General features: G+C 42.5%; 1 protein-coding gene across 50 annotated transcripts in view; it reads left to right on the forward strand.

The window, feature by feature from the left end:
- Positions 1–26,912, forward strand: part of LOC311282608 (uncharacterized protein) — a 126,404-nt gene that overhangs the window by 80,994 nt on the left and 18,498 nt on the right. For 45 of the 50 annotated variants that reach the window (XM_084396449.1, XM_084396450.1, XM_084396496.1 and 42 more), the window contains 8 exons: positions 2,863–2,919; positions 3,475–3,528; positions 6,717–6,770; positions 12,351–12,407; positions 12,960–13,013; positions 14,638–14,691; positions 23,805–23,852; positions 24,406–24,459. In XM_084396449.1, the coding sequence (XP_084252575.1) occupies positions 2,863–2,919; positions 3,475–3,528; positions 6,717–6,770; positions 12,351–12,407; positions 12,960–13,013; positions 14,638–14,691; positions 23,805–23,852; positions 24,406–24,459 (432 nt within the window). The remainder of the gene's footprint in view (positions 1–2,862; positions 2,920–3,474; positions 3,529–6,716; positions 6,771–12,350; positions 12,408–12,959; positions 13,014–14,637; positions 14,692–23,804; positions 23,853–24,405; positions 24,460–26,912) is intronic. The other 5 variants (XM_084396477.1, XM_084396487.1, XM_084396471.1 and 2 more) reach the window with 4 other exon arrangements.

Raw genomic sequence — 26,912 nt, forward strand, 5'->3', positions numbered from 1 at the left:
AGCTAGTATCAGCCAGTCATCGAGATAGTTGAGGATACGAACACCACGCTCTCATGGGAGCAATGGCCACCTCCATTACCTTTGTAAAGACTTCATAAGTAGCCGGCCGCCGGGGAAGGATGTGCCGGATCACCTCAGTCTGCTTCTGGGTGGCGGAGAACTGTTGGGCGAAGTCCTCCACCGCATCACCGAAGAACCGAGACTTGTCAGTCGTCCTCATATCGGTCAGGTTGAAACCAGAGATGGCGCTCCTGGACCACTAGAGTGGACGTCATCAGACCTTCGTGCCCCGGAGGGCGAGGTCGGTTGCGTTGCAGAGCTCACCCATGATCTTGCGGTCTGGACTACCCTTGTGCATTTTCATGAGTGTTTTGGCCTGGTGGACGTGCAGCAACACCATGGCATGCAGGGAGGACCTGCAAAGCCCACAGGTTTTGTTCTCTCCCAGAAGGAGGTAGCGCAGCTGAGTCGTCATCTCCAGAGTCCAGCTCCCCTTATGAGCCAGCGATTGAAATCCTGTCCTCAGGAGGAGCCTTGCACGAAACAGCTGGTTGGTCCACTACAGAGGGACCAGCATGTTCAGTAGGGAGCTTCACCGGCTGCGGTGTGACAGAGGCGTGAGGGGCCCACGGGGACTGGTTACCGGGTGGGGAAGCCCTCACTGTGATCCTCAGATCACCCATCCCACACGGAGCAGTAGCTCTCTTCTGGGGTCGGCCAGAAGGGGCGATAGAGCGGGGCATGGGAATGGGGACTCAACCTTCACGGATGAAGGCGAGTCTCAATCTCAACACCGAGATAGTCTTGTTCCCGCAATGAGAACATGAACCATCCACAAAAGCTGCTTCAGCCTGCTGAATGCCCAAACACGTGATGCATCTATTGTGACCATCAGCTTGAGACAGGGAACGACCGCATCCAGAAATGCATGGCATCTTGAAAAAGCCACAAACACACCCTTGTTGCTATTTCTGGAAATGGGACTCTCACCAGTGCCGTAACACTGAAACTGAATGACCAGTTTCAACACTGACGGGATGGTGCAGCCTGTACCAGTGAAGCACTCACTTCTTCGCCCTCTAACCAGCTGTCAAACAAACAAACACAAAGAGAATGATGTTAAAACAGCAGTTGCACTCGCGCTGTAGAACCACCAGCACCAGGAGAGCCTTCCAGAAGAAGCACCGACACACTCGCTCGTTGAAAGAATCAACACTCTTCGGAAACATTGACATGAAGACCGATCGGCTCCGAAGTGAGAGACAAATGGTGCGTGCATCCGCTTCTGTATTTATACCCCTCACTGCGGGGCGGAGTGCGAGATGCAAATATAGCACGCCAATGTGCATTGGCTCGTTTTATCAATACTCGAAGATTACAGGCTCCTTAAGTGTGATCCCAATCAGTACAGTACGTCCGACTACGTTGAGCGTTAACGAACTGAAAGGGAACCAGAGTTACATAAGTGACATGAGACTTCTCTCAAAATCAAACAAAAATATTTGTAGTGTGTTTTTTAAGCATGCAGCAAATGATAGTAGGCCATTCATTGGTAAAAAAATTCTTACTGTTGGTTAACGGTTAACTGGTTAATTAGTATCCCTGTATGTATAGCTAGATCAAATTAGTGCAGAATCAACTTTGCTTTGCGATCGCGTCAAGGATCAGCCAAATGTATATATATTATTTATATTATTTATATTTGTCATGATTTCTGTCTTGTGTTCCCCTGGTCTTGTGTGGACTTTTATGTTTTTTCCTGTTTTGCGCCATGTTTTGTAGTCCTTTATAGTTTTTCTTGTTAATTAGTTCTTTGATTGTTTCTATATGTGTCTTGTTTGCCAATTTATTTATTAAATTAATCAGAATTATTTAATGAATGCAGAACACAAAAATTGTATGGCAAAGCCCTATATCAAACAATTAATCAGCATAATCATCAAAGCTCTAAAACAATTAATTGGCATAATCACAATTGTTTTGTCCTAATTAATTGTCTGCAAAATTTCATTGTTGTGACAGCCCTACCTACGGGATGTAATTAATATAGATAGACAATTATGAAAAACTGCATTTATGCAGTTTATGACACAGATGCGGTCATATCGTCTTCTGTTAACAGTTTTTGCTATATAAAAAAATTTAATAAAAAACTTGCCTAATGTAATGCAGAATTTAATTTCATGCAAAAATTTCCTATTATGCATGTCAACGAATATTAAGCCAAGAACTACAGTAATTCCATAAATAAGTCCATAAAACCTCTCAAGGACCAAAAATGGGAAGGGGGAATAGTTGTTTAAAAATGTCATTAAGTCCCGTCCAAAAAAAGGTGATCAGTGAGTGGTCGGGGTAATGGGTCTTATACGCCAGGTCTAGGATCTCACTGATGTGGTCCCCAAAGGAGCGATCATCCTGGGTGAGGAGGAGATGGCGAATGACTGGAAGATTTTTATCTTTGGCGCATGAGAAAATCTAAAGCTAGGCTTCTAGCATAGACAATACAGGACAATGAACTGAACCAAACAGATGCCTTAAAAGCACACAGGATAAAGAGAAAGTTAACAAGACACGGGTGAACACAAAACATAAGCAAGGGAACAAACTAGACACAGGGAAAACAGGAATAACAAAGTAAATGTCATTGGAAAAGCAAACAGTTTTAACTAAATTATTTACTGTTTGTCATGTTCTTTTAATAGTAATTATTGTAATACAGAATTACAGAATGTCGTATTTTAAAAAATCTTTAAAATATATATATATATAATATATATAATATTATCCTTGTAAATATATCCTATGATATGTATTGCTCAATAAAACTGTATTTATATTTCTTTCTATATCAAAATATTCCAGCAGCCACTGACACTACAATCTCTTCTTCAACTCATTCTTCAACATTAGCTCCTACAAGTGAGTATGTTTATTCATGGACATTTGAGTAAACATCTTAATAGGAAAATTCTTTCAGTAATTTATTCACATGCTCATGCTAGAGTAATATTCATGTAGAATTATCTAAAAACGTCCTTAGAAAGTTCTTCTTTTCTACTGTTAGAAGTAATAGGTACCTCAATATTTCAAATCGCATCCTGAGTATCACCCATCAGTAACTAAAATAAAAAAATATGTACCGTTTAATGTCTATAATATTATATATTTGAGTGATAATAATTTTTGAAATGCAGAATTTCATTGAATGCAAAAAGGTCTTTGTAAACATGTCAACAAATATTAAGAAAATTGTAATAATAATTGTTCTTATTTCATGTCACTTTCTGAGTATTAAACAATAGTGCCTATCAGTTCAAATGTTTAAAATGTAATATAATACAAGTTTTTCTTTTAACAATAAAACATGGATTGTACTACAAAAGTTAATTGTATGAACATATGCCATTGTTATCTTGCAAGTACTATTTCGTAAATGTTTGTATTTTTATTTCATTATATGTCCATATATTACAGCACCCCCTGTCACTACAACCAATTCTCCAACATCTACTCCAACAACTTCTACAAGTGAGTATTTTTCATGGACAGCTGTGTAAGCACTTATAGCTGTATTTTATTATTTTTTATTACTAATGAAGTTTTATTGCAATTGTGTCAAACAGCAGCACCTACAAGATGTAATTAATATACATAGACAATAATGACATTTAGGCCTGTCGCGATAGTCAATAAATCAATTAATCGCACGATAAAAAAAAATGAGCTCGATAATTTTTCCGGCCGCGATAATTCCATTTGCATGCTTGTTTGTTTTCATCGTCTCTCTCTCGCTCTCTCTCTCTCTCTCTCTCTTTCTCTCTACCAAAGGGGCTGTTTACACCTGGCCACTTCATGCGTTTTCTCAGATCGGATAGCTATCCGATCGTGAAAAGACCAGGTGTAAATGCCCTCCGAAACGCATTCGAGACGGATTTGAATCCGATTGCTCAAACCACTTCAGGAGGAGGTCTGGGCCGCATTCCAGACGAAACTGGACAAGTGTAAATGCATCTGGTTGTTGAAACCACATATGTAAAGTGTACTCCTCCCAAAAATGCTAAAAAAATAAACGTGTGAGAGCGTGTTATAGGCTATATGCAATGTTATACCCAGATATGACGACGCTACTGGAACACGCATCACTGCAGATGAGCAGCTGAGCATCTGTTCATGCCAACGTGCAAACTTTCGCAAATCAAAGTGAAAGTAAGTCACAGACGCTTATCACACAAACATCATCATTAAAAGTAAATTCTTAAGAAACTAAATTATCTTACCAGGGCTGTTGCCACTTCTCTCTTATTGCAGTCTTTGATTTTGAAATTTTAGCTGATGATCAATAAAATGCAGCTCATATCTGTTGCTTTCGGTGACGTGCACTCCATTAAATCTGCATATAGCGCGGGAATTCAAGATCGGATTTAAATCCGTTTCGCAAAAACACATTTATGTGACCAGGTGTAAATGGAATCGTTTTGATAAATCAGATAGCTATCCGATCTGAGAAAACGCATGAAGTGGGCAGGTGTAAACAGCCCCGCGTGTAATACGCACGTATTTTCAGTGCGTAGCATATACACGCAATAAAGTGCGTCTCCGTCTTCCCGACAGTACACAATCACTCGGGCGTTTAGTCAACAAAGTAACAGAAAGGAGGACAGTGCAAAATGGTGTGATATGGCCTGTTGAGGCTTTTTTTTATTTGTTTACAAAGGTCCTAACTGGCAGTTTTGCCTGTTTTGGAATGTATCACTATTTATGTCTGAGCCTAATGTTTAATATTTTTGAAGTGCAATTTTGTTTACATCCATTTTATTTATTGTTTTTGGTATTTATTCAAGTGAATTTTGTTGTTAACAGACACTGAGGGCCCTATCTTGCACCCAGCGCAATTGACTTTGTACACTGACGCATGTATCATTCCTATTTTGCACCCGCGCAAAGCGGACTTTTCCCTCCACAGAAGCACGTCGGTTAACTAGCAAATACACTTGCGCTCCCCGGGGCGGTTCAGCGCAAAGAGGAGGCGTGTTCCGGCGCAAACGTTCCCTCATGCTATTTTGCAGGTTTAGAAAACAATTCCGCCAGTGACCAGGAAAAACCTAGTCTAAAGTCAGTGGCGCGTTGGGCATGTTATTCATGCTATTTTAAGGGCGCATGCTTGGCCATAATCAATGTAGCGTGTGCACAACGCGCATTACAATTTGATGCTCTCATCTACACAGAAGCAGCAGTTTTCATTTTTGCAAATCATACATTATTACTAGGAAAAATATTAGGTCTTGTAGGTCTTGATAAGCCTAGGGCTTCTACGTATCCCTTTACGAACAGTGTGATTATTATGCAAAAAAAAAAAAAAGGTTTTGTTTTTCTTGATTTTGTTTTATTTTTATTGATGGATATTTAATGTGTTGCTGTCTTTGGTTTAATTTATTTTTTAATTGTTCGAAATAAAGATTTCATTCATTTATTCATATTAATACACGAGGGAAATCATTGTTGTGTCCATGAAGATGTGAAAATAAAATAGGCATAAATCTAGCTTACACATTTAATCATACGCCCAAATTATCATACGCCTGTTTAACCGAAGCTAATTTGGGTGTGTTTGTTTCTCCATCCCCAATGTTACTTCTCTGTGTTTTACGGCCGTGACGAGGACGTCGGTCTCCTCGGCTGTGAACCGCTCCTGGCGCGCGCCTGGCAAATCCGCCGTTATAATAGGAATCCGCTTAGAAAAAGCGCACCTGCTCTTAAAGGGAATGTGAGATGTCGCTCTGATTGGTTTATTTCACGTTACGCCCAAACCACACCTATGAATAATGAAGCTACATCAGACCAACCCCTTTTAGATTTGCGTCGGGCGCAAGAGTCATTTATCCCGCCGGGAAAATAGCAACAGCGCCGAGACCCGCCCACAAAGTTACTTGCGCTTTGCGCTTTGACACTTGCGTTTCAGATCGTTAAAATAGGGCCCTGAGAGTCCATTACTTTTATTGTTTTTGGTTGTTTTGTTAATTTTTTGTGGATATTTAAAATGTTTTTCGTTTTCAATGTTTAATATTCTTAAGAAATACAAGTTTATAGATCTTTGAAAAGGTCTACCTGCATTATTATGCCATTATCATTATATTAGATGAAAATGGTCTCAAAACGACAATATTATAGTTTATCGCAATAATTTCTTGGACAATTTATCGTCCAGCAAAATTTGTTATCGTGACAGGCCTAATGACATTTCAGTTGGAAAAACAGGCATGTCTTGTTTGCCAATTTACCCTTTGTGTATTTAGACCCCAGTGTTTCCTGTTTTCCTTGTCGAGTCTTGTCCTACATGGATGTGATTTATATATATATATATATATTAGGGGTGTAACGGTTCACAAAATTCACGGTTCGGTTCGATACGATACACTTGTGTCACGGTTCGTTTCGGTACGGTTCTGTACGTTTTTGATAAAAAGAAATGCCAGAGAAATTTCCTTTATTTAATTTTTTTTATTCTTTTTTTATTAAAACTAACATCATAAAGTATGATATTTTTTTACTTTGAGCAATTCTGGAGCTATAATTTACTCTTTTTAGGAGCATATAAAACAAAACAGCATGGATTGTACTACAAAAGTTAATTGTATGAACATATACCATTGTTATCTTGCAAGTACTATTTCGTAAATGTTTGTATTTTTATTTCATTATATGTCCATATATTACAGCACCCCCTGTCACTACAACCAATTCTCCAACATCTACTCCAACAACTTCTACAAGTGAGTATTTTTCATGGACAGCTGTGTAAGCACTTATAGCTGTATTTTATAATTTTTTATTACTAATGAAGTTTTATTACAATTGTGTCAAACAGCAGCACCTACAAGATGTAATTAATATACATAGACAATGATGACATTTCAGTTGGAAAAACAGGCATGTCTTGTTTGCCAATTTACGCTTTGTGTATTTAGACCCCAGTGTTTCCTGTTTTCCTTGTCGAGTCTTGTCCTAAATGGATGTGATATATATATATATATATATATATATATATATATATATATATATATACTGTATATATATTAGGGGTGTAACGGTTCACAAAATTCACGGTTCGGTTCGATATGATACACTTGTGTCACGGTTCGGTACGTTTTTGATACAGCAAAAAGAAAGAAATGCCAGAGAAATTTCCTTGATTTAATTTTTTTTATTCTTTTTTTATTAAAACTAACATCATTGTAACGTCTCAAGGTTGAAGAAGATGGAGTTCCAGGCAAAGATCCAAAATACTCAATATTTATTTAAACTGAAGAATATACGAAACAGTGTGCGTGCACAGACAGAAGAGTGCTAACACATACATTGACCGACAAGTGAAGAGTGAAAACCAGGAACTTAAATACACACACAGATGAACACAATATGCAGATAATGATGATGATGAACAGGTGGGTAATGAAGGGAGTGAGTTCAGGTGAGGAAACAAGGAGGATTCTGGGAACTGTAGTGAAGACGAAGACAGAACGATGACAGACGGTGAATGTGACATTACTCCCCCCCTCCCGCTAGGCGCGACCCGCGCCGTAGGCAGCAGAACACGGGAGGGGGGTGGGCAGTAAATTTGCAAAGTCTTTTTGATACAAGGACAGTTTTCATCTATATAGCTGACTTGACCTAGTCTGCTACAGTGGCATAACAGATTAACAGCAGAGTATATCTTTGCACTTTTAGAATTTTCTGTTATTCTGTGTTCATACTATCATATGTGTGTGGAAAGGTGGTCCTCGGAATGTTTTTAAACACTCATTGGTGGGCCACGAGTTGCAAAAGGTTGAGAACCCCTGCAATAGAGCATCTTTGGGATGTAGTGGAACGGGAGCTTCGTGCCCTGGATGTGCATCCCACAAATCTCCATCAACTGCAAGATGCTATCCTATCAATATGGGCCAACATTTCTAAAGAATGCTTTCAGCACCTTGTTGAATCAATGCCACGTAGAATTAAGGCAGTTCTGAAGGCGAAAGGGGGTCAAACACAGTATTAGTATGGTGTTCCTAATAATCCTTTAGGTGAGTGTGTGTGTGTGTATATATATATATATATATATATATATATATATATATATATATATATATATATATATATATATATATATATATATACTTTTGAGAACACCACTCAATGAACAGGTTCCACTTCAGGGCGTAAGCATGCCTTGTAGAGGGTGCTCTAGCAGAAGTAATGGTGTCTATGACAGCTTGTGGTAGATCACCTTGAATCTCCGCGTCCCGTCCAGGGACCAGACATGGAGTTTCCACTGGTCTGGACGCGGGTGCCATATGGTGCACAGTCTCTGAGAGAGGCGGCCCTCCCTGAGAGGAATGGGCCAGGGAGGGGCTGTTGAGAGGAGCATCAGTTCGGGGAACCAGGTCCGGTTGGGCCAATAAGAGGCAACTAGCAAGACCTGTTTCTCTTCCTCCCTGACTTTGCACAGCATCCGTGCCGAGGTTCCCCTCGGTCAGGGAGTAAAACAACTGGCAATGGGACGAGTCTGGAGAGGCAAACAGATCTATCTGTGTGGCCCCGAAGTGGTCCCAAATCAGCTGGACCGCCTGGGGATGGAGTCTCCACTCTCCCTGGGCCACAGGCTGACGTGAGAGCTCTTTGGCGGCATGATTGAGCTGGCCGGGGATTTAAGTGGCACGAAGCGACCTCTGATGCTTCTGACTCCATAGGAGAAGATGGCGGGCGAGTTGCGACATGCGAGGGGAGCGTAGACTAACTTGTTGGCTGATGTACGCAACGGTTGCAGTGTTGTCCGTACGGACCAGCACATACTTGCCGAGCAGCGGCATTTTGATGCATCTCAGAGCAAGGTGTACTGTTAACAACTCGAGGCAGTTGATGTGCCAATGCAGTTGGGGGCCCGTCCAGACCCCCGCTACTGCATGCCCGCTGTACATGGCCCCCCAGCTGGTGTTTGAGGCATCTGTGGAATCCACAGCAGTTCAGGTACACTTGTTTTAGATGTTCAATCGGTACTGTGCTTTCCTTCTTGCAAGATGGGTTGGAGCGAGGGCTGTCTCCCTCCACCGTCAAAGTGTATGTTGCCTCTATTTCCATACATCACGATGCAGTTGATGGGAGATCCGTGGGGAAACGAAGGGTCGGACCACGGGCTGAGGGTTTGGCGGCAGGCTGGGGTGATTGTCACACGGAACGTGCCGCTCTGCGACGCCCATCTCGGGACTCGGCCGTGAAGCCAGTGCTGAAGTGGTCTCATATGAAGCAAACCCAGCGGCGTTTGACAAAGCCCCATGAGCCTCCGAAAAAGTTTCAGTGGGACCACTGTTCTGCGCTTGACAGTATTCAATCAGTTCAGCACTGACTTGGACACGTTCCTCTGTGAGGCGTGCCGTCTGTGGACCGAGTCCAGCTACATTCCGAGAAAAGAGATCCTCTGCACAGGGGCGAGTTTGCTCTTTTCCAAGTTGATCCGAAGACCCAACTGACTGATATGCTGGAGCAGCAAGCCCCAACTGCTCCCGAGACTGAGCTAGTATCAGCCAGTCATCGAGATAGTTGAGGATACGAACACCACGCTCTCATGGGAGCAATGGCCACCTCCATTACCTTTGTGAAGACTTCATAAGTAGCCGGCCGCCGGGGAAGGATGTGCCGGATCACCTCAGTCTGCTTCTGAGTGGCGGAGAACTGTTGGGCGAAGTCCTCCACCGCATCACCGAAGAACCGAGACTTGTCAGTCGTCCTCATATCGGTCAGGTTGAAACCAGAGATGGCGCTCCTGGACCACTAGAGTGGACGTCATCAGACCTTCGTGCCCCGGAGGGCGAGGTCGGTTGCATTGCAGAGCTCACCCATGATCTTGCGGTCTGGACTACCCTTGTGCATTTTCATAAGTGTTTTGGCCTGGTGGACGTGCAGCAACACCATGGCATGCAGGGAGGACCTGCAAAGCCCACAGGTTTTGTTCTCTCCCAGAAGGAGGTAGCGCAGCTGAGTCGTCATCTCCAGAGTCCAGCTCCCCTTATGATCCAGCGATTGAAATCCTGTCCTCAGGAGGAGCCTTGCACGAAACAGCTGGTTGGTCCACTACAGAGGGACCAGCATATTCAGTAGGGAGCTTCACCGGCTGCGGTGTGACAGAGGCGTGAGGGGCCCACGGGGACTGGTTACCGGATGGGGAAGCCCTCACTGTGATCCTCAGATCACCCATCCCACACGGAGCAGTAGCTCTCTTCTGGGGTCGGCCAGAAGGGGCGATAGAGCGGGGCATGGGAATGGGGACTCCACCTTCACGGATGAAGGCGAGTCTCAATCTCAACACCGAGATAGTCTTGTTCCCGCAATGAGAACATGAACCATCCACAAAAGCTGCTTCAGCCTGCTGAATGCCCAAACACGTGATGCATCTATTGTGACCGTCAGCTTGAGACAGGGAACGACCGCATCCAGAAATGCATGGCATCTTGAAAAAGCCGCAAACACACCCTTGTTGCTATTTCTGGAAATGGGACTCTCACCAGTGCCGTAACACTGAAACTGAATGACCAGTTTCAACACTGACGGGATGGTGCAGCCTGTACCAGTGAAGCACTCACTTCTTCGCCATCTAACCAGCTGTCAAACAAACAAACACAAAGAGAATGATGTTAAAACAGCAGTTGCACTCGCGCTGTAGAACCACCAGCACCAGGAGAGCCTTCCAGAAGAAGCACCGACACACTCGCTCGTTGAAAGAATCAACACTCTTCGGAAACATTGACATGAAGACCGATCGGCTCCGAAGTGAGAGACAAATAGTGCGTGCATCCGCTTCCGTATTTATACCCGCACTGCGGGGCGGAGTGTGAGATACAAATATCGCACGCCAATGTGCATTGGCTCGTTTTATCAATACTCGAAGATGACAGGCTCCTTAAGTGTGATCCCAATCAGTACAGTACGTCCGACTACGTTGAGCGTTAACGAACTGAAAGGGAACCAGAGTTACATAAGTGACCTAAGACTTCTCTCAAAATCAAACAAAAATATTTGTAGTGTGTTTTTTAAGCATGCAGCAAATGATAGTAGGCCGTTCATTGGTAAAAAAATTCTTACTGTTGGTTAACGGTTAACTGGTTAATTAGCATCCCTGTATGTATAGCTAGATCAAATTAGTGCAGAATCAACTTTGCTTTGCGATCGCGTCAAGGATCAGCCAAATGTATATATATTATTTATATTATTTATATTTGTCATGATTCCTGTCTTGTGTTCCCCTGGTCTTGTGTGGACTTTTATGTTTTTTCCTGTTTTGCGCCATGTTTTGTAGTCCTTTATAGTTTTTCTTGTTAATTAGTTCTTTGATTGTTTCTATATGTATCTTGTTTGCCAATTTATTTATTAAATTAATCAGAATTATTTAATGAATGCAGAACACAAAAATTGTATGGCAAAGCCCTATATCAAACAATTAATCAGCATAATCATCAAAGCTCTAAAACAATTAATTGGCATAATCACAGTTGTTTTGTCCTAATTAATTGTCAGCCAAATTTCATTGTTGTGACAGCCCTACCTACGGGATGTAATTAATATAGATAGACAATTATGAAAAACTGCATTTATGCAGTTTATGACACAGATGCGGTCATATCTTCTTCTGTTAACAGTGTTTGCTATATAAAAAAAATAAATAAAAAACTTGCCTAATGTAATGCAGAATTTAATTTCATGCAAAAATTTCCTATTATGCATGTCAACGAATATTAAGCCAAGAACTACAGTAATTCCATAAATAAGTCCATAAAACCTCTCAAGGACCAAAAATGGGAAGGGGGAATAGTTGTTTAAACATGTCATTAAGTCCAGTCCAAAAAAAGGTGATCAGTGAGTGGTCGGGGTAATGGGTCTTATACCCCAGGTCTAGGATCTCACTGATGTGGTCCCCAAAGGAGCGATCATCCTGGGTGAGGAGGAGGTGGCGAATGACTGGAAGATTTTTATCTTTGGCGCATGAGAAAATCTAAAGCTAGGCTTCAAGCATAGACAATACAGGACAATGAACTGAACCAAACAGATGCCTTAAAAGCACACAGGATAAAGAGAAAGTTAACAAGACACAGGTGAACACAAAACATAAGCAAGGGAACAAACTAGACACAGGGAAAACAGGAATAACAAAGTAAATGTCATTGGAAAAGCAAACAGTTTTAACTAAATTATTTACCGTTTGTCATGTTCTTTTAATAGTAATTATTGTAATACAGAATTACAGAATGTCGTATTTTAAAAAATCTTTTATATATATATAAAACTGTATTTATATTTCTTTCTATATCAAAATATTCCAGCATCCACTGACACTACAATCTCTTCTTCAACTCATTCTTCAACATCAGCTCCTACAAGTGAGTATGTTTATTCATGGACATTTGAGTAAACATCTTAATAGGAAAATTCTTTCAGTAATTTATTCACATGCTCATGCTAGAGTAATATTCATGTAGAGTTATCTAAAAACGTCCTTAGAAAGTTCTTCTTTTCTACTGTCAGAAGTAATAGGCACCTGAATATTTCAACTCACATCCTGAGTATCACCCATCAGTAGCTAAAATAAAAATATGTGTACCGTTTAATGTCTATATTATATATTTGTGTGATAATAATTTTTGAAATGCAGAATTTCATTGAATGCAAAAAGGTCTTTGTAAACATGTCAACAAATATTAAGAAAATTGTAATAATAATTGTTCTTATTTCATGTCACTTTCTGAGTATTAAACAATAGTGCCTATCAGTTAAAATGTTTAAAATGTAATATAATACAAGTTTTTCTTTTAACAATAAAACATGGATTGTACTACAAAAGTTAATTGTATGAACATATGCCATTGTTATCTTGCAAGTACTATTTCGTAAATGTTTGTATTTTTATTTCATTATATGCCCATATATTACAGCATCCCCTGTCACTACAACCAATTCTCCAACATCTACTCCAACAACTTCTACAAGTGAGTATTTTTCATGGACAGCTGTGTAAGCACTTATAGCTGTATTTTATCATTTTTTATTACTAATGAAGTTTTATTACAATTGTGTCAAACAGCAGAACCTACAATTAGATGTAATTAATATACTAACAAACAAAAGTAAATTATGAAGCTGATTATTTGTACTATTCTATTGAGGAATGAGACGAATGAAGAGCGTTTCTCGCTCGTGTGAGCGAAGTCAGCAAACGTTTGGTCATTTTGCATCGAGTAAAGTCATGTCCGAGTGGTAGAACTTACGTTCCGATTGTTTAGATGACACGGGTTCAAATCCCGAACCAATTTGGACTTCTGTACTTTTTATATTAGCCTATTAATGCATTTTATAGCCTATTATTGATGCAGAGAGATTTGTTCTAGTTCTAAAACTCTGTTACACCATAGCTTTTTTGCAACTGTATTGAAAGTCTTCTCTTTTTCAATCTGTTTTGAAAATGGCCGGGTATCACTGTTAGTCATCTCAATTTCGTGAATGATTCATAAAACAATAATTTAGCAGATTAAAGATGAGCTTTATAATCTTCATTTTCTGGTGCGATCGGCTGACAATCTTCCTTCAAGTTTTGTCGTCTGTGCAGAGGCTCTAATGGAATGTAGAAAATATATGTTGTAGTGTAGCCTACAATCGATAATTAAACAAAACGCTTGACTTTAATAAACAGTTACATATTTAAGCATCAAGAACGGTAAAAAATGCACGTTGTCGGCTACACTGAAATTCGATATCAGAAAGTTTGAAGCTCCGCGAGGCTCATGTTAATGCGTTGACCACAAGGCTATTGTCTGAGTGCTGTTCAATAGACGTCTTATGGTGTTGCAAAGCCTGTTGGTGTAGCCTCATATTTTTCTATTGCAATGTTTTATGTTGAAAATGTTTTCATTATTAAATTTATTAAATTTGAGTTCAGTAATTTCAGTATTGTGATTAGGAATTCGTTAAATGTTTCATTTGAATTGATCTGCTACCAGCTTTCAATCGCTCTCAATGAGCCGCGGCGCGGCGGCAGATTACGCAATAGAGAATAAACTGACACTTTGCAAAGTCTGTGATTGTAGCGCCTCTCAGCGGTAAGAGGCTGCAAATACACACCCGCAATTTACCGCTGCGGGGACGGGACCCCAGTGTTTCCTGTTTTCCTTGTCGAGTCTTGTCCTACATGGATGTGATTTATATATATATATATATATATATATATATATATATATATATATATATATATATTAGGGGTGTAACGGTTCACAAAATTCACGGTTCGGTTCGATACGATACACTTGTGTCACGGTTTGGTTTGGTACGGTTCTGTACGTTTTTGATACAGCAAAAAGAAAGAAATGCCAGAGAAATTTCCTTTATTTGATTTTTTTTATTCTTTTTTTTTTATTAAAACTAATATCATAAAGTATGATATTTTTTTACTTTGAGCAATTCTGGAGCTATAATTGACTCTTTTTAGGAGCATATAAAACAAAACAGCTTGCATTGTACTACAAAAGTTAATTGTTTGAACATATGCCATTGTTATCTTGCAAGTACTATTTCGTAAATGTTTGTATTTTTATTTCATTATATGCCCATATATTACAGCATCCCCTGTCACTACAACCAATTCTCCAACATCTACTCCAACAACTTCTACAAGTGAGTATTTTTCATGGACAGCTGTGTAAGCACTTATAGCTGTATTTTATTATTTTTTATTACTAATGAAGTTTTATTACAATTGTGTCAAACAGCAGCACCTACAAGATGTAATAGGCTCTATGCACGATCGCTTCCGCGTTTTGTCTCAGCCCGCCCAGTTACATCCGGTGCTGCGTCAGAAGCAGTTTTTGCATTAGGTGGAGATAATGGCAAATTACACTCGCTGTTTACAAAAACTTCCAGCGGTTAACGTGAATGAAGTTAACAATATTGTAAGGCAGTTAAACTGTCACACATGAGTAAAAAAGAGAAGTTCTTTAAATTATAAATTACGAGCTACATCAACAACTTTGAGGGTGAGTATTCTCTCATATCGCGCGAAATCCGACTAGCGAATCAGTTTCTAAAATCGTTGTCTCCGTTTCTGAGAAAATGAATTTTATTGAAGTGAATTGTCCTATAGAACGCGCTATGCGGAAGTAAAGACGCCGGCTGAGATCCTACCGGAAATACGTCAGCAGCGTTCGTGCATAGAGCCTATTAATATACATAGACAATAATGACATTTCAGTTGGAAAAACAGGCATGTCTTGTTTGCCAATGTACTCTTTGTGTATTTAGACCCCAGTGTTTCCTGTTTTCCTTGTCGAGTCTTGTCCTACATGGATGTGATATATATATATATATATTAGGGGTGTAACGGTTCACAAAATTCACGGTTCGGTTCGATATGATACACTTGTGTCACGGTTCGGTTCGGTACGTTTTTGATACAGCAAAAATAAAGAAATGCCAGAGAAATTTCCTTGATTTAATTTTTTTTATTCTTTTTTTTATTAAAACTAACTTTTTTTACTTTGAGCAATTCTGGAGCTATAATTGACTCTTTTTAGGAGCATATAAAACAGCTCCTTTGAAAAAATATAATGTAATATTGTAGTAGTTATAAACAAAGGTTTATTTTAGTTCAGATTAACATTTGAGGGCAGCAATTGACCCTTCGCTAAGCCCCGCCCTCCTTAGTTACTGTTGCTACGCCTGTCAAGCTTTTGCGCCTGGCACGTCTATTACAGTATGTATGCACCGGTTTCAGACATTCCCAAGGAGATAATTAGTAATTTTTGGCGAACAGGTGAAAATCTGAGAGAGCAAGACAAAAGGGACTGCAGTATGCATTCGAGGGATATATCCACGACATAATATGCAAACGATTAGAGAATAATTTCATCAAAATTGAAGCTAAAGCCTATAACGTTAGGTCCCAGCGCAAGCAGCAGCGCCTCATACGCTGACCATTCAAATGGGAAACACACAAATTGAGGAACAGCTATGTGCATGCACAGCAGGGTGAGTGAAATTTGAAAATAATCTAATATTTATAAATCAAACAGCTTATCCATAAGTATTGTGGAATAAACACAAGACATTAGCCTGACCACTTTGCAAAGATAACATTCTCCCGCTTATATTTTTAGTGCGCCAGGCTACTGCTCACACGTCGTGGGTCACATAAGTGACTACTGTTTATGAACTGATTAAGTTTGCATACCAACCTTTTCCTTGGAGATCTCCGGCAAGCCCCCTGGTTTACTTTTACTAGAACTAACACCGGGAGAGTCGCGATCGGATTGGGGTACTAGTTTGGCCGTCGATTAACAAAATGCTGAAATATAATTTTAAGTAACGTTAAGTTATGTCAGTGAGCCTCCGTCTTGCCTTTAATCACACTGCTTGATCCACGAGCTGGACAATAACTTTATGCTAGAGCTGCTATAAAGTCAAAACACTTTACTTTTAATTTCCTATTATCAATGTAAAGCTGCTTTGGAACAATCTACATTGTTAAAAGCGCTTTATAAATGAAGATGACGCCCGGCATTTCTCCCCTTGGGTTTTAGGTTTCGGGAAGGGAACAAAATCCACCACCCTGTCCAAACTTTTAGGATACCGGGTATCAGATTTGCACAATCCATACGCACAACGCTTCGGCATGTTTCCCTCGCTCGAAAGCTTGCCAGACCTCCCGCGCCTAGTTACGGTTGCTAAGCCACGATTGGCCTGTGGCGGTTTTCGGGCGTGGCTAAGCGAAGGGTCAATTGTATTCATAATGTCAAAATAAAACCGACGTAATGTTACTTGAAGGCATTATAGCCTACTATTCCTGCCAAACTTCCATGGTTGCAGTTAGTGTTACTACAGTAAATCCATGGTGAATGTTGCTGATCTGTGGACACTGGATAGTTCATTCATCATTCATGGCACAATGTTTCTTCCTGGTTTCCACGTCAGCGCTGTTTGATCCATTAATAACGGAGAAATGTGAATGTTTCTCACTAACGTTAGATCTCGCAGCGATGTTATTACTTCTGTGACGAATTCAAATGCTTTCTTTACTGGATCTCTCATTAGCGCTGTGTAGTAACAGTGTCACTTGATCAAGATCGGCTTTGGTCCAAAATGATAAACGGTCTGTCAACCACACAATAATGAGCAGTTTTGTTCCGCTTGCATTACGTTTGCCATTTGATGTTGGGCAATGTTGTGGTCGCGCCAGCGTCTCTTACATTATGAGCGCGCTTGTCACGCGCCTACATTTGAAATAACGAAATTTTGGTCGGCAGGAAAAATGGTCCAACGAACCGTTCGGTTTGAAAATGTGTACCGAAAACCAAACCGAAAGCCTCGTACCGAACGGTTCAATACGAATACGTGTATCGTTACACCCCCCATATATATACAGTCACCTAAAGGATTATTAGGAACACCTGTTCAATTTCTCATTAATGCAATTATCTAATCAACCAATCACATGGCAGTTGCTTCAATGCATTTAGGGGTGTGGTCCTGGTCAAGACAATCTCCTGAACTCCAAACTGAATGTCAGAATGGGAAAGAAAGGTGATTTAAGCAATTTTGAGCGTGGCATGGTTGTTGGTGCCAGACGGGCCGGTCTGAGTATTTCACAATCTCCTCAATTACTGGGATTTTCACGCACAACCATTTCTAGGGTTTACAAAGAATGGTGTGAAAAGGGAAAAACATCCAGTATGCGGCAGTCCTGTGGGCGAAAATGCCTTGTTGATGCTAGAGGTCAGAGGAGAATGGGCCGACTGATTCAAGCTGATAGAAGAGCAACTTTGACTGAAATAACCACTCGTTACAACCGAGGTATGCAGCAAAGAATTTGTGAAGCCACAACACGCACAACCTTGAGGCGGATGGGCTACAACAGCAGAAGACCCCACCGGGTACCACTCATCTCCACTACAAATAGGAAAAAGAGGCTACAATTTGCACGAGCTCACCAAAATTGGACAGTTGAAGACTGGAAAAATGTTGCCTGGTCTGATGAGTCTCAATTTCTGTTGAGACATTCAGATGGTAAAGTCAGAATTTGGCGTAAACAGAATGAGAACATGTATCCATCATGCCTTGTTACCACTGTGCAGGCTGGTGGTGGTGGTGTAATGGTGTGGGGGATGTTTTCTTGGGACACTTTAGGCCCCTTAGTGCCAATTGGGCATCGTTTAAATGCCACGGCCTACCTGAGCATTGTTTCTGACCATGTCCATCCCTTTATGACCACCATGTACCCATCCTCTGATGGCTACTTCCAGCAGGATAATGCACCATGTCACAAAGCTCGAATCATTTCAAATTGGTTTCTTGAACATGACAATGAGTTCACTGTACTAAAATGGCCCCCACAGTCACCAGATCTCAACCCAATAGAGCATCTTTGGGATGTGGTGGAACGGGAGCTTCGTGCCCTGGATGTGCATCCCACAAATCTCCATCAACTGCAAGATGCTATCCTATCAATATGGGCCAACATTTCTAAAGAATGCTTTCAGCACCTTGTTGAATCAATGCCACGTAGAATTAAGGCAGTTCTGAAGGCGAAAGGGGGTCAAACACAGTATTAGTATGGTGTTCCTAATAATCCTTTAGGTGAGTGTGTATATATATATATATATATATATATATATATATATATATATACTTTTGAGAACACCACTCAAAGAACAGGTTCCACTTCAGGGCGTAAGCATGCCTTGTAGAGGGTGCTCTCGCAGAAGTGATGGTGTCTACGACAGCTTGTGGTAGATCACCTTGAATCTCCATGGAGTTTCCAGTGGTCTGGACGCGGGTGCCATACGGTGCACAGTCTCTGAGAGAGGCGGTCCTCCCTGAGAGGAAGGGGCAGGGAGGGGCTGTCAAGAGGAGCATCAGTTCGGGGAACCAGGTCCGGTTGAGCCAATAAGGGGCAACTAGCAAGACCTGTTTCTCTTCCTCCCTGACTTTGCACAGCATCCGTGCCGAGGGTCCCCTCGGTCAGGGAGTAAAACAACTGGAGTGGTCCCAAATCAGCTGGACCGCCTGGGGATGGAGTCTCCACTCTCCCTGGGCCACAGGCTGACGTGAGAGCTCTTTGGCGGCATGATTAAGCTAGCCGGGGATATAAGTGGCACGAAGCCACCTCCGATGCTTTTGACTCCATGGGCCCTATTTTAACGATCTGAAACGCAAGTGTCAAAGCGCAAGTAACTTTGTGGGCGGGTCTTGGCGCTGTTGCTATTTTCCCGGCGGGATAAATGACTCTTGCGCCAGGCGCAAATCTAAAATGGGTTGGTCTGAAGTAGCTTCATTATTCATAGGTGTGGTTTGGGCGTAACGTGAAATAAACCAATCAGAGCATCATCTCACATTCCCTTTAAGAGCAGGCGCGCTTGTTCTAAAGCGGATTCCTATTGTAACGGCGGATTTGCCAGGCGCGTGCCAGGAGCGCTTCACAGCCGAGGAGAGCAACGCTCTCGTCAGGGACGTTGGGGATGGAGAAACCCACCCAAATTAACTTCGGTTAAAAAGGCGTATGATAATTTGGGTAAATGTGTAAGCTAGATCTATGCTTTTATAATAAATTGTCTATCTATCTATCTATCTATCTATCTATCTATCTATCTATCTATCTATCTATCTATCTATCGTAATAATGTATGATTTGCAAAAATGAAAACTGCTGCTTCTGTGTAGATGAGAGAATCAAAGTGTATGCGCGTTGTGCACACGCTACATTGATTATGGCCAAGCATGCGCCCTTAAAATAGCATCTGAATAACATGCGCAACGCGCCACTGACTTTAAACAATTTTTTCCTGGTTAGTGGCGCAATTCTTTTCTAAACCTGCAAAATAGCATGAAGGAACGTTTGCGCCGGAACACGCTTCCTTTTTTGCGCTGAACCGCCCAGGGAGCGCAAGTTCATTCCCTAGTTTAGCGATGTGCTTCTGTGGAGGGAAAAGCCAGCTTTGCGCGGGTGCAAAATAGGAATGATACATGCGTCGGTGAACAAAGTCAATTGCGCTGGGTGCAAGATAGGGCCCCATAGGAGAAGATGGCGGGCGAGTTGTGACATGCGAGGGGAGCGTAGACTAACTTGATGGCTGATGTAGGCAACGGTTGCACTGTTGTCCGTACGGACCAGCACATACTTGCCGAGCAGCGGCATTTTGATGCGTCTCAGAGCAAGGTGTACTGCTAACAACTCGAGGCAGTTGATGTGCCAATGCAGTTGGGGGCCCGTCCAGACCCCTGCTACTGCATGCCCGCTGTACATGGCCCCCCAGCCAGTGTTTGAGGCATCTGTGGAATCCACAGCATACCTGAACACTTGTTTTAGATGTTCAATCGGTACTGTGCTTTCCTTCTTGCAAGATGGGTTGGAGCGAGGGCTGTCTCCCTCCACCCTCAAAGTGTATGTTGCCTCTATTGCCGTACATCACGATGCAGTTGATGGGAGATCCGTGGGGAAACGAAGGGTTGGACCACGGGCTGAGGGTTTGGCGGCAGGCTGGGGTGATTGTCACACGGAACGTGCCGCTCTGCGACGCCCATCTCGGGACTCGGACGTGAAGCCAGTGCTGAAGTGGTCTCATATGAAGCAAACCCAGCGGTGTTTGACAAAGCCCCATGAGCCTCCGAAAAAGTTTCAGTGGGACCACTGTTCTGCGCTTGACAGTATTCAATCAGTTCAGCACTGACTGGACACGTTCCTCTGTGAGGCGTGCCGTCTGTGGACCGAGTCCAGCTACATTTCGAGAAAAGAGATCCTCTGCACAGGGGCGAGTTTGCTCTTTTCCAAGTTGACCCGAAGACCCAACTGACTGATATGCTGGAGCAGCAAGCCCCAACTGCTCCCGAGACTGAGCTAGTATCAGCCAGTCGTCGAGATAGTTGAGGATACGAACACCACGCTCTCATGGGAGCAATGGCCACCTCCATGATCTTTGTAAAGACTTCATAAGTAGCGGGCCGCCGGGGAAGGATGTGCCGGATCACCTCAGTCTGCTTCTGGGTGGCGGAGAACTGTTGGGCGAAGTCCTCCACCGCATCACCGAAGAGCCCAACCTGGGAAATGGGGGAGTCCAGGAACCGAGACTTGTCAGTCGTCCTCATATCGGTCAGGTTGAAACCAGAGATGGCGCTCCTGGACCACTAGAGTGGACGTCATCAGACCTTCGTGCCCCGGAGGGCGAGGTCGGTTGCGTTGCGGAGCTCACCCATGATCTTGCAGTCTGGACTACCCTCGTGCATTTTCATGAGTGTTTTGGCCTGGTGGACGTGCAGCAACACCATGGCATGCAGGGAGGACCTGCAAAGCCCACAGGTTTTGTTCTCTCCCAGAAGGAGGTAGCGCAGCTGAGTCGTCATCTCCAGAGTCCAGCTCCCCTTATGATCCAGCGATTGAAATCCTGTCCTCAGGAGGAGCCTCGCACGAAACAGCTGGTTGGTCCACTACAGAGGGACCAGTGTGTTCAGAAGGGAGCTTCACCGGCTGCGGTGTGACAGAGGAGTGAGGGGCCCACGGGGACTGGTTACCGGGTGGGGAAGCCCTCACTGTGATCCACAGATCACCCATCCCACACAGAGCAGTAGCTCTCTTCTGGGGTCGGCCAGAAGGGGCGATAGAGTGGGGCATGGGAATGGGGACTCCACCTTCACGGATGAAGGCGAGTCTCAATCTCAACACCGAGATAGTCTTGTTCCCGCAATGAGAACATGAACCATCCACAAAAGCTGCTTCAGCGTGCTGAATGCCCAAACACGTGATGCATCTATTGTGACCGTCAGCTTGAGACAGGGAACGACCGCATCCAGAAATGCATGGCATCTTGAAAAAGCTGCAAATACACCCTTGTTGCTATTTCTGGAAATGGGACTCTCACCAGTGCCGTAACACTGAAACTGAATGACCAGTTTCAACACTGACGGGATGGTGCAGCCTGTACCAGTGAAGCACTCACTTCTTCGCCCTCTAACCAGCTGTCAAACAAACAAACACAAAGAGAATGATGTTAAAACAGCAGTTGCACTCGCACTGTCGAACCACCAGCACCAGGAGAGCCTTCCAGAAGAAGCACCGACACACTCGCTCGTTGAAAGAATCAACACTCTTCGGAAACATTGACATGAAGACCGATCGGCTCCAAAGTGAGAGACAAATGGTGCGTGCATCCGCTTCCGTATTTATACCCGCACTGCGGGGCGGAGTGCGAGATGCAAATATCGCACGCCAATGTGCATTGGCTCGTTTTATCAATACTCGAAGATGACAAGCTCCTTAAGTGTGATCCCAATCAGTACAGTACGTCCGACTACGTTGAGCGTTAACGAACTAAAAGGGAACCAGGGTTACATTAGTGACCTGAGACGTTTTTTTTTTTGTCTCAAAAACAAACAAAAATATTTGTAGTGTGTTTTTTAAGCATGCAGCAAATGATAGTAGGCCATTCATTGGTAAAAAAATTCTTAGTGTTGGTTAACGGTTAACTGGTTTATTAGCATCCCTGTATGTATAGCTAGATCAAATTAGTGCAGAATCAACTTTGCTTTGCGATCGCGTCAAGGATCAGCCAAGTGTATATACAGTATATATATATATATATATATATATATATGTCATTTATATTTGTCATGATTCCTGTCTTGTGTTCCCCTGGTCTTGTGTGGACTTTTATGTTTTTTCCTGTTTTGCGCCATGTTTTGTAGTCCTTTAAAGTTTTTCTTGTTAATTAGTTCTTTGATTGTTTATATGTCTTGTTTGCCAGTTTATTTATTAAATTAATCACAATTATTTAATGAATGCTAACACAAAAATTGTATGGCAAAGCCTTAAATCAAACAATTAATCAGCATAATCGTCAAAGCTCTAAAACAATTAATTGGCATAATCACAATTGTTTTGTCCAAATTAATTGTCAGCCAAATTTCATTGTTGTGACAGCCCTACCTACGAGATGTAATTAATATAGATAGACAATTATGAAAAACTGCATTTACGCAGTTTATGACACAGATGCGGTCATCTTCTTCTGTTAACAGTTTTTGCTATATAAAAAAAAAACAAAAAAAAAAACCTTGCCTAATGTAATGCAGAATTTAATTTCATGCAAAAATTTCCTATTATGCATGTCAACGAATATTAAGCCAAGAACTACAGTAATTCCATAAATAAGTCCATAAAACCTCTTAAAAACCAAAAATGGGAAGGGGGAATATTTGTTTAAACATGTCATTAAGTCCAGTCCAAAAAAAGGTGATCAGTGAGTGGTCGGGGTAATGGGTCTTATACCCCAGGTCTAGGATCTCACTGATGTGGTCCCCAAAGGAGCGATCATCCTGGGTGAGGAGGAGATGGTGAATGACTGGAAGATTTTTATCTTTGCCGCATGAGAAAATCTAAAGCTAGGCTTCTAGCATAGACAATACAGGACAATGAACTGAACCAAACAGATGCCTTAAAAGCACACAGGATAAAGAGAAAGTTAACAAGACACGGGTGAACACAAAACATAAGCAAGGGAACAAACTAGACACAGGGAAAACAGGAATAACAAAGTAAATGTCATTGGAAAAGCAAACAGTTTTAACTAAATTATTTACTGTTTGTCATGTTCTTTTAATAGTAATTATTGTAATACAGAATTACAGAATGTTGTATTTAAAAAAAAATAATAATAATAATATATATATCCTTGTAAATATATCCTATGACATGTATTGCTCAATAAAACTGTATTTATATTTCTTTCTATATCAAAATATTCCAGCAGACACTACAATCTCTTCAACTATTTCTCCAACATCAGCTACTACAAGTGAGTATGTTTATTCATGGACATTTGAGTAAACATGTTAATAGGAAAATTATTTCAGTAGTTTATTCACATGCTCATGCTAGAGTAATGTTCATGTAGAGTTATCTTAAAACGTCCTTAGAAAGTTCTTCTTTTTTACTGTTAGAAGTAATAGGTACCTCAATATTTCAAATCGCATCCTGAGAATCAACCATCAGCAGCTAAAATAAAAAAAATTACCGTTTAATGTCTATATTATATATTTGTGTGATACATTTTTTTTTTGAAATGCAGAATTTCATTGAATGCAAAAAGGTCTTTGTAAACATGTCAACAAATATTAAGAAAATTGTAATAATAATTGTTCTTATTTCATGTCACTTTCTGAGAATTAAACAATAGTGCCTACCAGTTCAAATGTTTAAAATGTAATATAATACAAGTTTTTCTTTTAACAATAATACATGGATTGTACTACAAAAGTTAATTGTATGAACATATGCCATTGTTATCTTGTAAGTACTATTTCGTAAATGTTTGTATTTTTATTTCATTATATGTCCATATATTACAGCATCCCCTGTCACTACAACCAATTCTTCACCATCTACTCCAACAACTTCTACAAGTGAGTATTTTTCATGGACAGCTGTGTAAGCACTTATAGCTGTATTTTATTATTTTTTATTACTAATGAAGTTTTATTACAATTGTGTCAAACAGCAGCACCTACAAGATGTAATTAATATACATAGACAATGATGACATTTCAGTTGGAAAAACAGGCATGTCTTGTTTGCCAATTTACCCTTTGTGTATTTAGAGCCCAGTGTTTCCTGTTTTCCTTGTCGAGTCTTGTCCTACATGGATGTGATATATATATGTATATATATATATATATATATTTACTTTTGAGAACACCACTCAATGAACAGGTTCCACTTCAGGGTGTAAGCATGCCTTGTAGAGGGTGCTCTCGCAGAAATGATGGTGTCTATGACAGCTTGTGGTAGATCACCTAGAATCTCTGCGTCCCGTCCAGGGACCAGACATGGAGTTTCCAGTGGCCTGGACGTGGGTGCCATACGGTGCACAGTCTCTGAGAGAGGTGGTCCTCCCTGAGAGGAATGGGCCAGGGAGGGGCTGTCGAGAGGAGCATCAGTTCGGGGAACCAGGTCCGGTTGGGCCAATAAGGGACAACTAGCAAGACCTGTTTCTCTTCCTCACTGATTTTGCACAGCATTCGTGCCGAGGGTCCCCTGGGTCAGGGAGTAAAACAACTGGCAATGGGACGAGTCCGGAGAGGAAAACAGATCTATCTGTGCGGCCCCGAAGTGGTCCTAAATCAGCTGGACCGCCTGGGGATGGAGTCTCCACTCTTCCTGGGCCACAGGCTGACGTGAGAGCTCTTTGGCGGCATGATTGAGCTGGCCGGGGATATAAGTGGCACGAAGCGACCTCCGATGCTTCTGACTCCATAGGAGAAGATGCCGGGCGAGTTGCGACATGCGAGGGGAGCGTAGACTAACTTGATGGTTGATGTACGCAACGGTTGCAGTGTTGTCCGTACGGACCAGCACATACTTGCCGAGCAGCGGCAGTTTGAGGCGTCTCAGAGCAAGGTGTACTGCTAACAACTCGAGGCAGTTGATGTGCCAATGCAGTTGGGGGCCCGTCCAGACCCCCGCTACTGCATGCCCGCTGTACGTGGCCCCCCAGCCGGTGTTTGAGGCATCTGTGGAGTCCACAGCATACCTGAACACTTGTTCTAGATGTTCAATCGGTACTGTGCTTTCCTTCCTGCAAGATGGGTTGGGCTGTCTCCCTCCACCCTCAAAGTGTATGTTGCCTCTATTGCCGTACATCACGATGCAGTTGATGGGAGATCCGTGGGGAAACGAAGGGTCTGACCACGGGCTGAGGGTTTGGCAGCAGGCTGGGGTGATTGTCACACGGAACGTGCCGCTCTGCGACGCCCATCTCGGGACTCGGCCGTGAAGCCAGTGCTAAAGTGGTCTCATATGAAGCATACCCAGCGGCGTTTGACAAAGCCCCATGAGCCTCTGAAAAAGTTTCAGTGGGACCACTGTTCTGTGCTTGACAGTATTCAAGCAGTTCAGCACTGACTGGACACGTTCCTCTGTGAGGCGTGCCGTCTGTGGACCGAGTCCAGCTACATTCCGAGAAAAGAGATCCTCTGCACAGGGGCGAGTTTGCTCTTTCTTTTCCCAGTTGATCCAAAGACCCAACTGACTGATATGCTGGAGCAGCAAGCCCCAACTGCTCCCGAGACTGAGCTAGTATCAGCCAGTCGTCGCGATAGTTGAGGATACGAACACCACGCTCTCATGGGAGCAATGGCCACCTCCATGACCTTTGTAAAGACACCGTAAAGTAGCGGGCCGCCGGGGCAGGATGTGCCGGATCGCCTCAGTCTGCCTCTGGGCGGCGGAGAACTGTTGGGCAAAGTCCTCCACCGCGTCACCGAAGAGCCCAACCTGGGAAATGGGGAGTCCAGGAACCGAGACTTGTCGGTCTTCCTCATATCGGTCAGGTTGAAACCAGAGATGGCGCTCCTGGACCACTGGAGTGGACGTCGTCATCTTCAGAGTCCAGCTCCCCTTATGATGCAGCGATCGACATCCTGTCCTCAGGAGGAGCCCTGCACGAAACAGCTGGTTGGTCCACTACAGAGGGACCAGCACGTTCAGTAGGGAGCTCCACCGGCTGCGGTGTGACAGAGGAGTGAGGGGCCCACGGGGACTGGTTACCGGGTGTGGAAGCCCTCACTGCGATCCTCAGATCACCCATCCCACACGGAGCAGTAGCTCTCTTCTGGGGTCGGCCAGAAGGGGCGCTAGAGCGGGGCATGGGAATGGGGACTCCACCTTCAGGGATGAAGGCGAGTCTCAATCTCAACACCGAGATAGTCATGTTCCCGCAATGAGAACTTGAACCATCCACAAAAGCTGCTTCAGCGTGATGAATGCCCAAACACGTGATGCATCTATTGTGACCGTCAGCTGGAGACAGGGAACGACCGCATCCAGAAATGCATGGCATCTTGAAAAAGCCGCAAAC

Source organism: Rutilus rutilus, assembly GCF_951802725.1.
Source record: "Rutilus rutilus genome assembly, chromosome: 23".
Classification (NCBI taxonomy): domain Eukaryota; kingdom Metazoa; phylum Chordata; class Actinopteri; order Cypriniformes; family Leuciscidae; genus Rutilus; species Rutilus rutilus.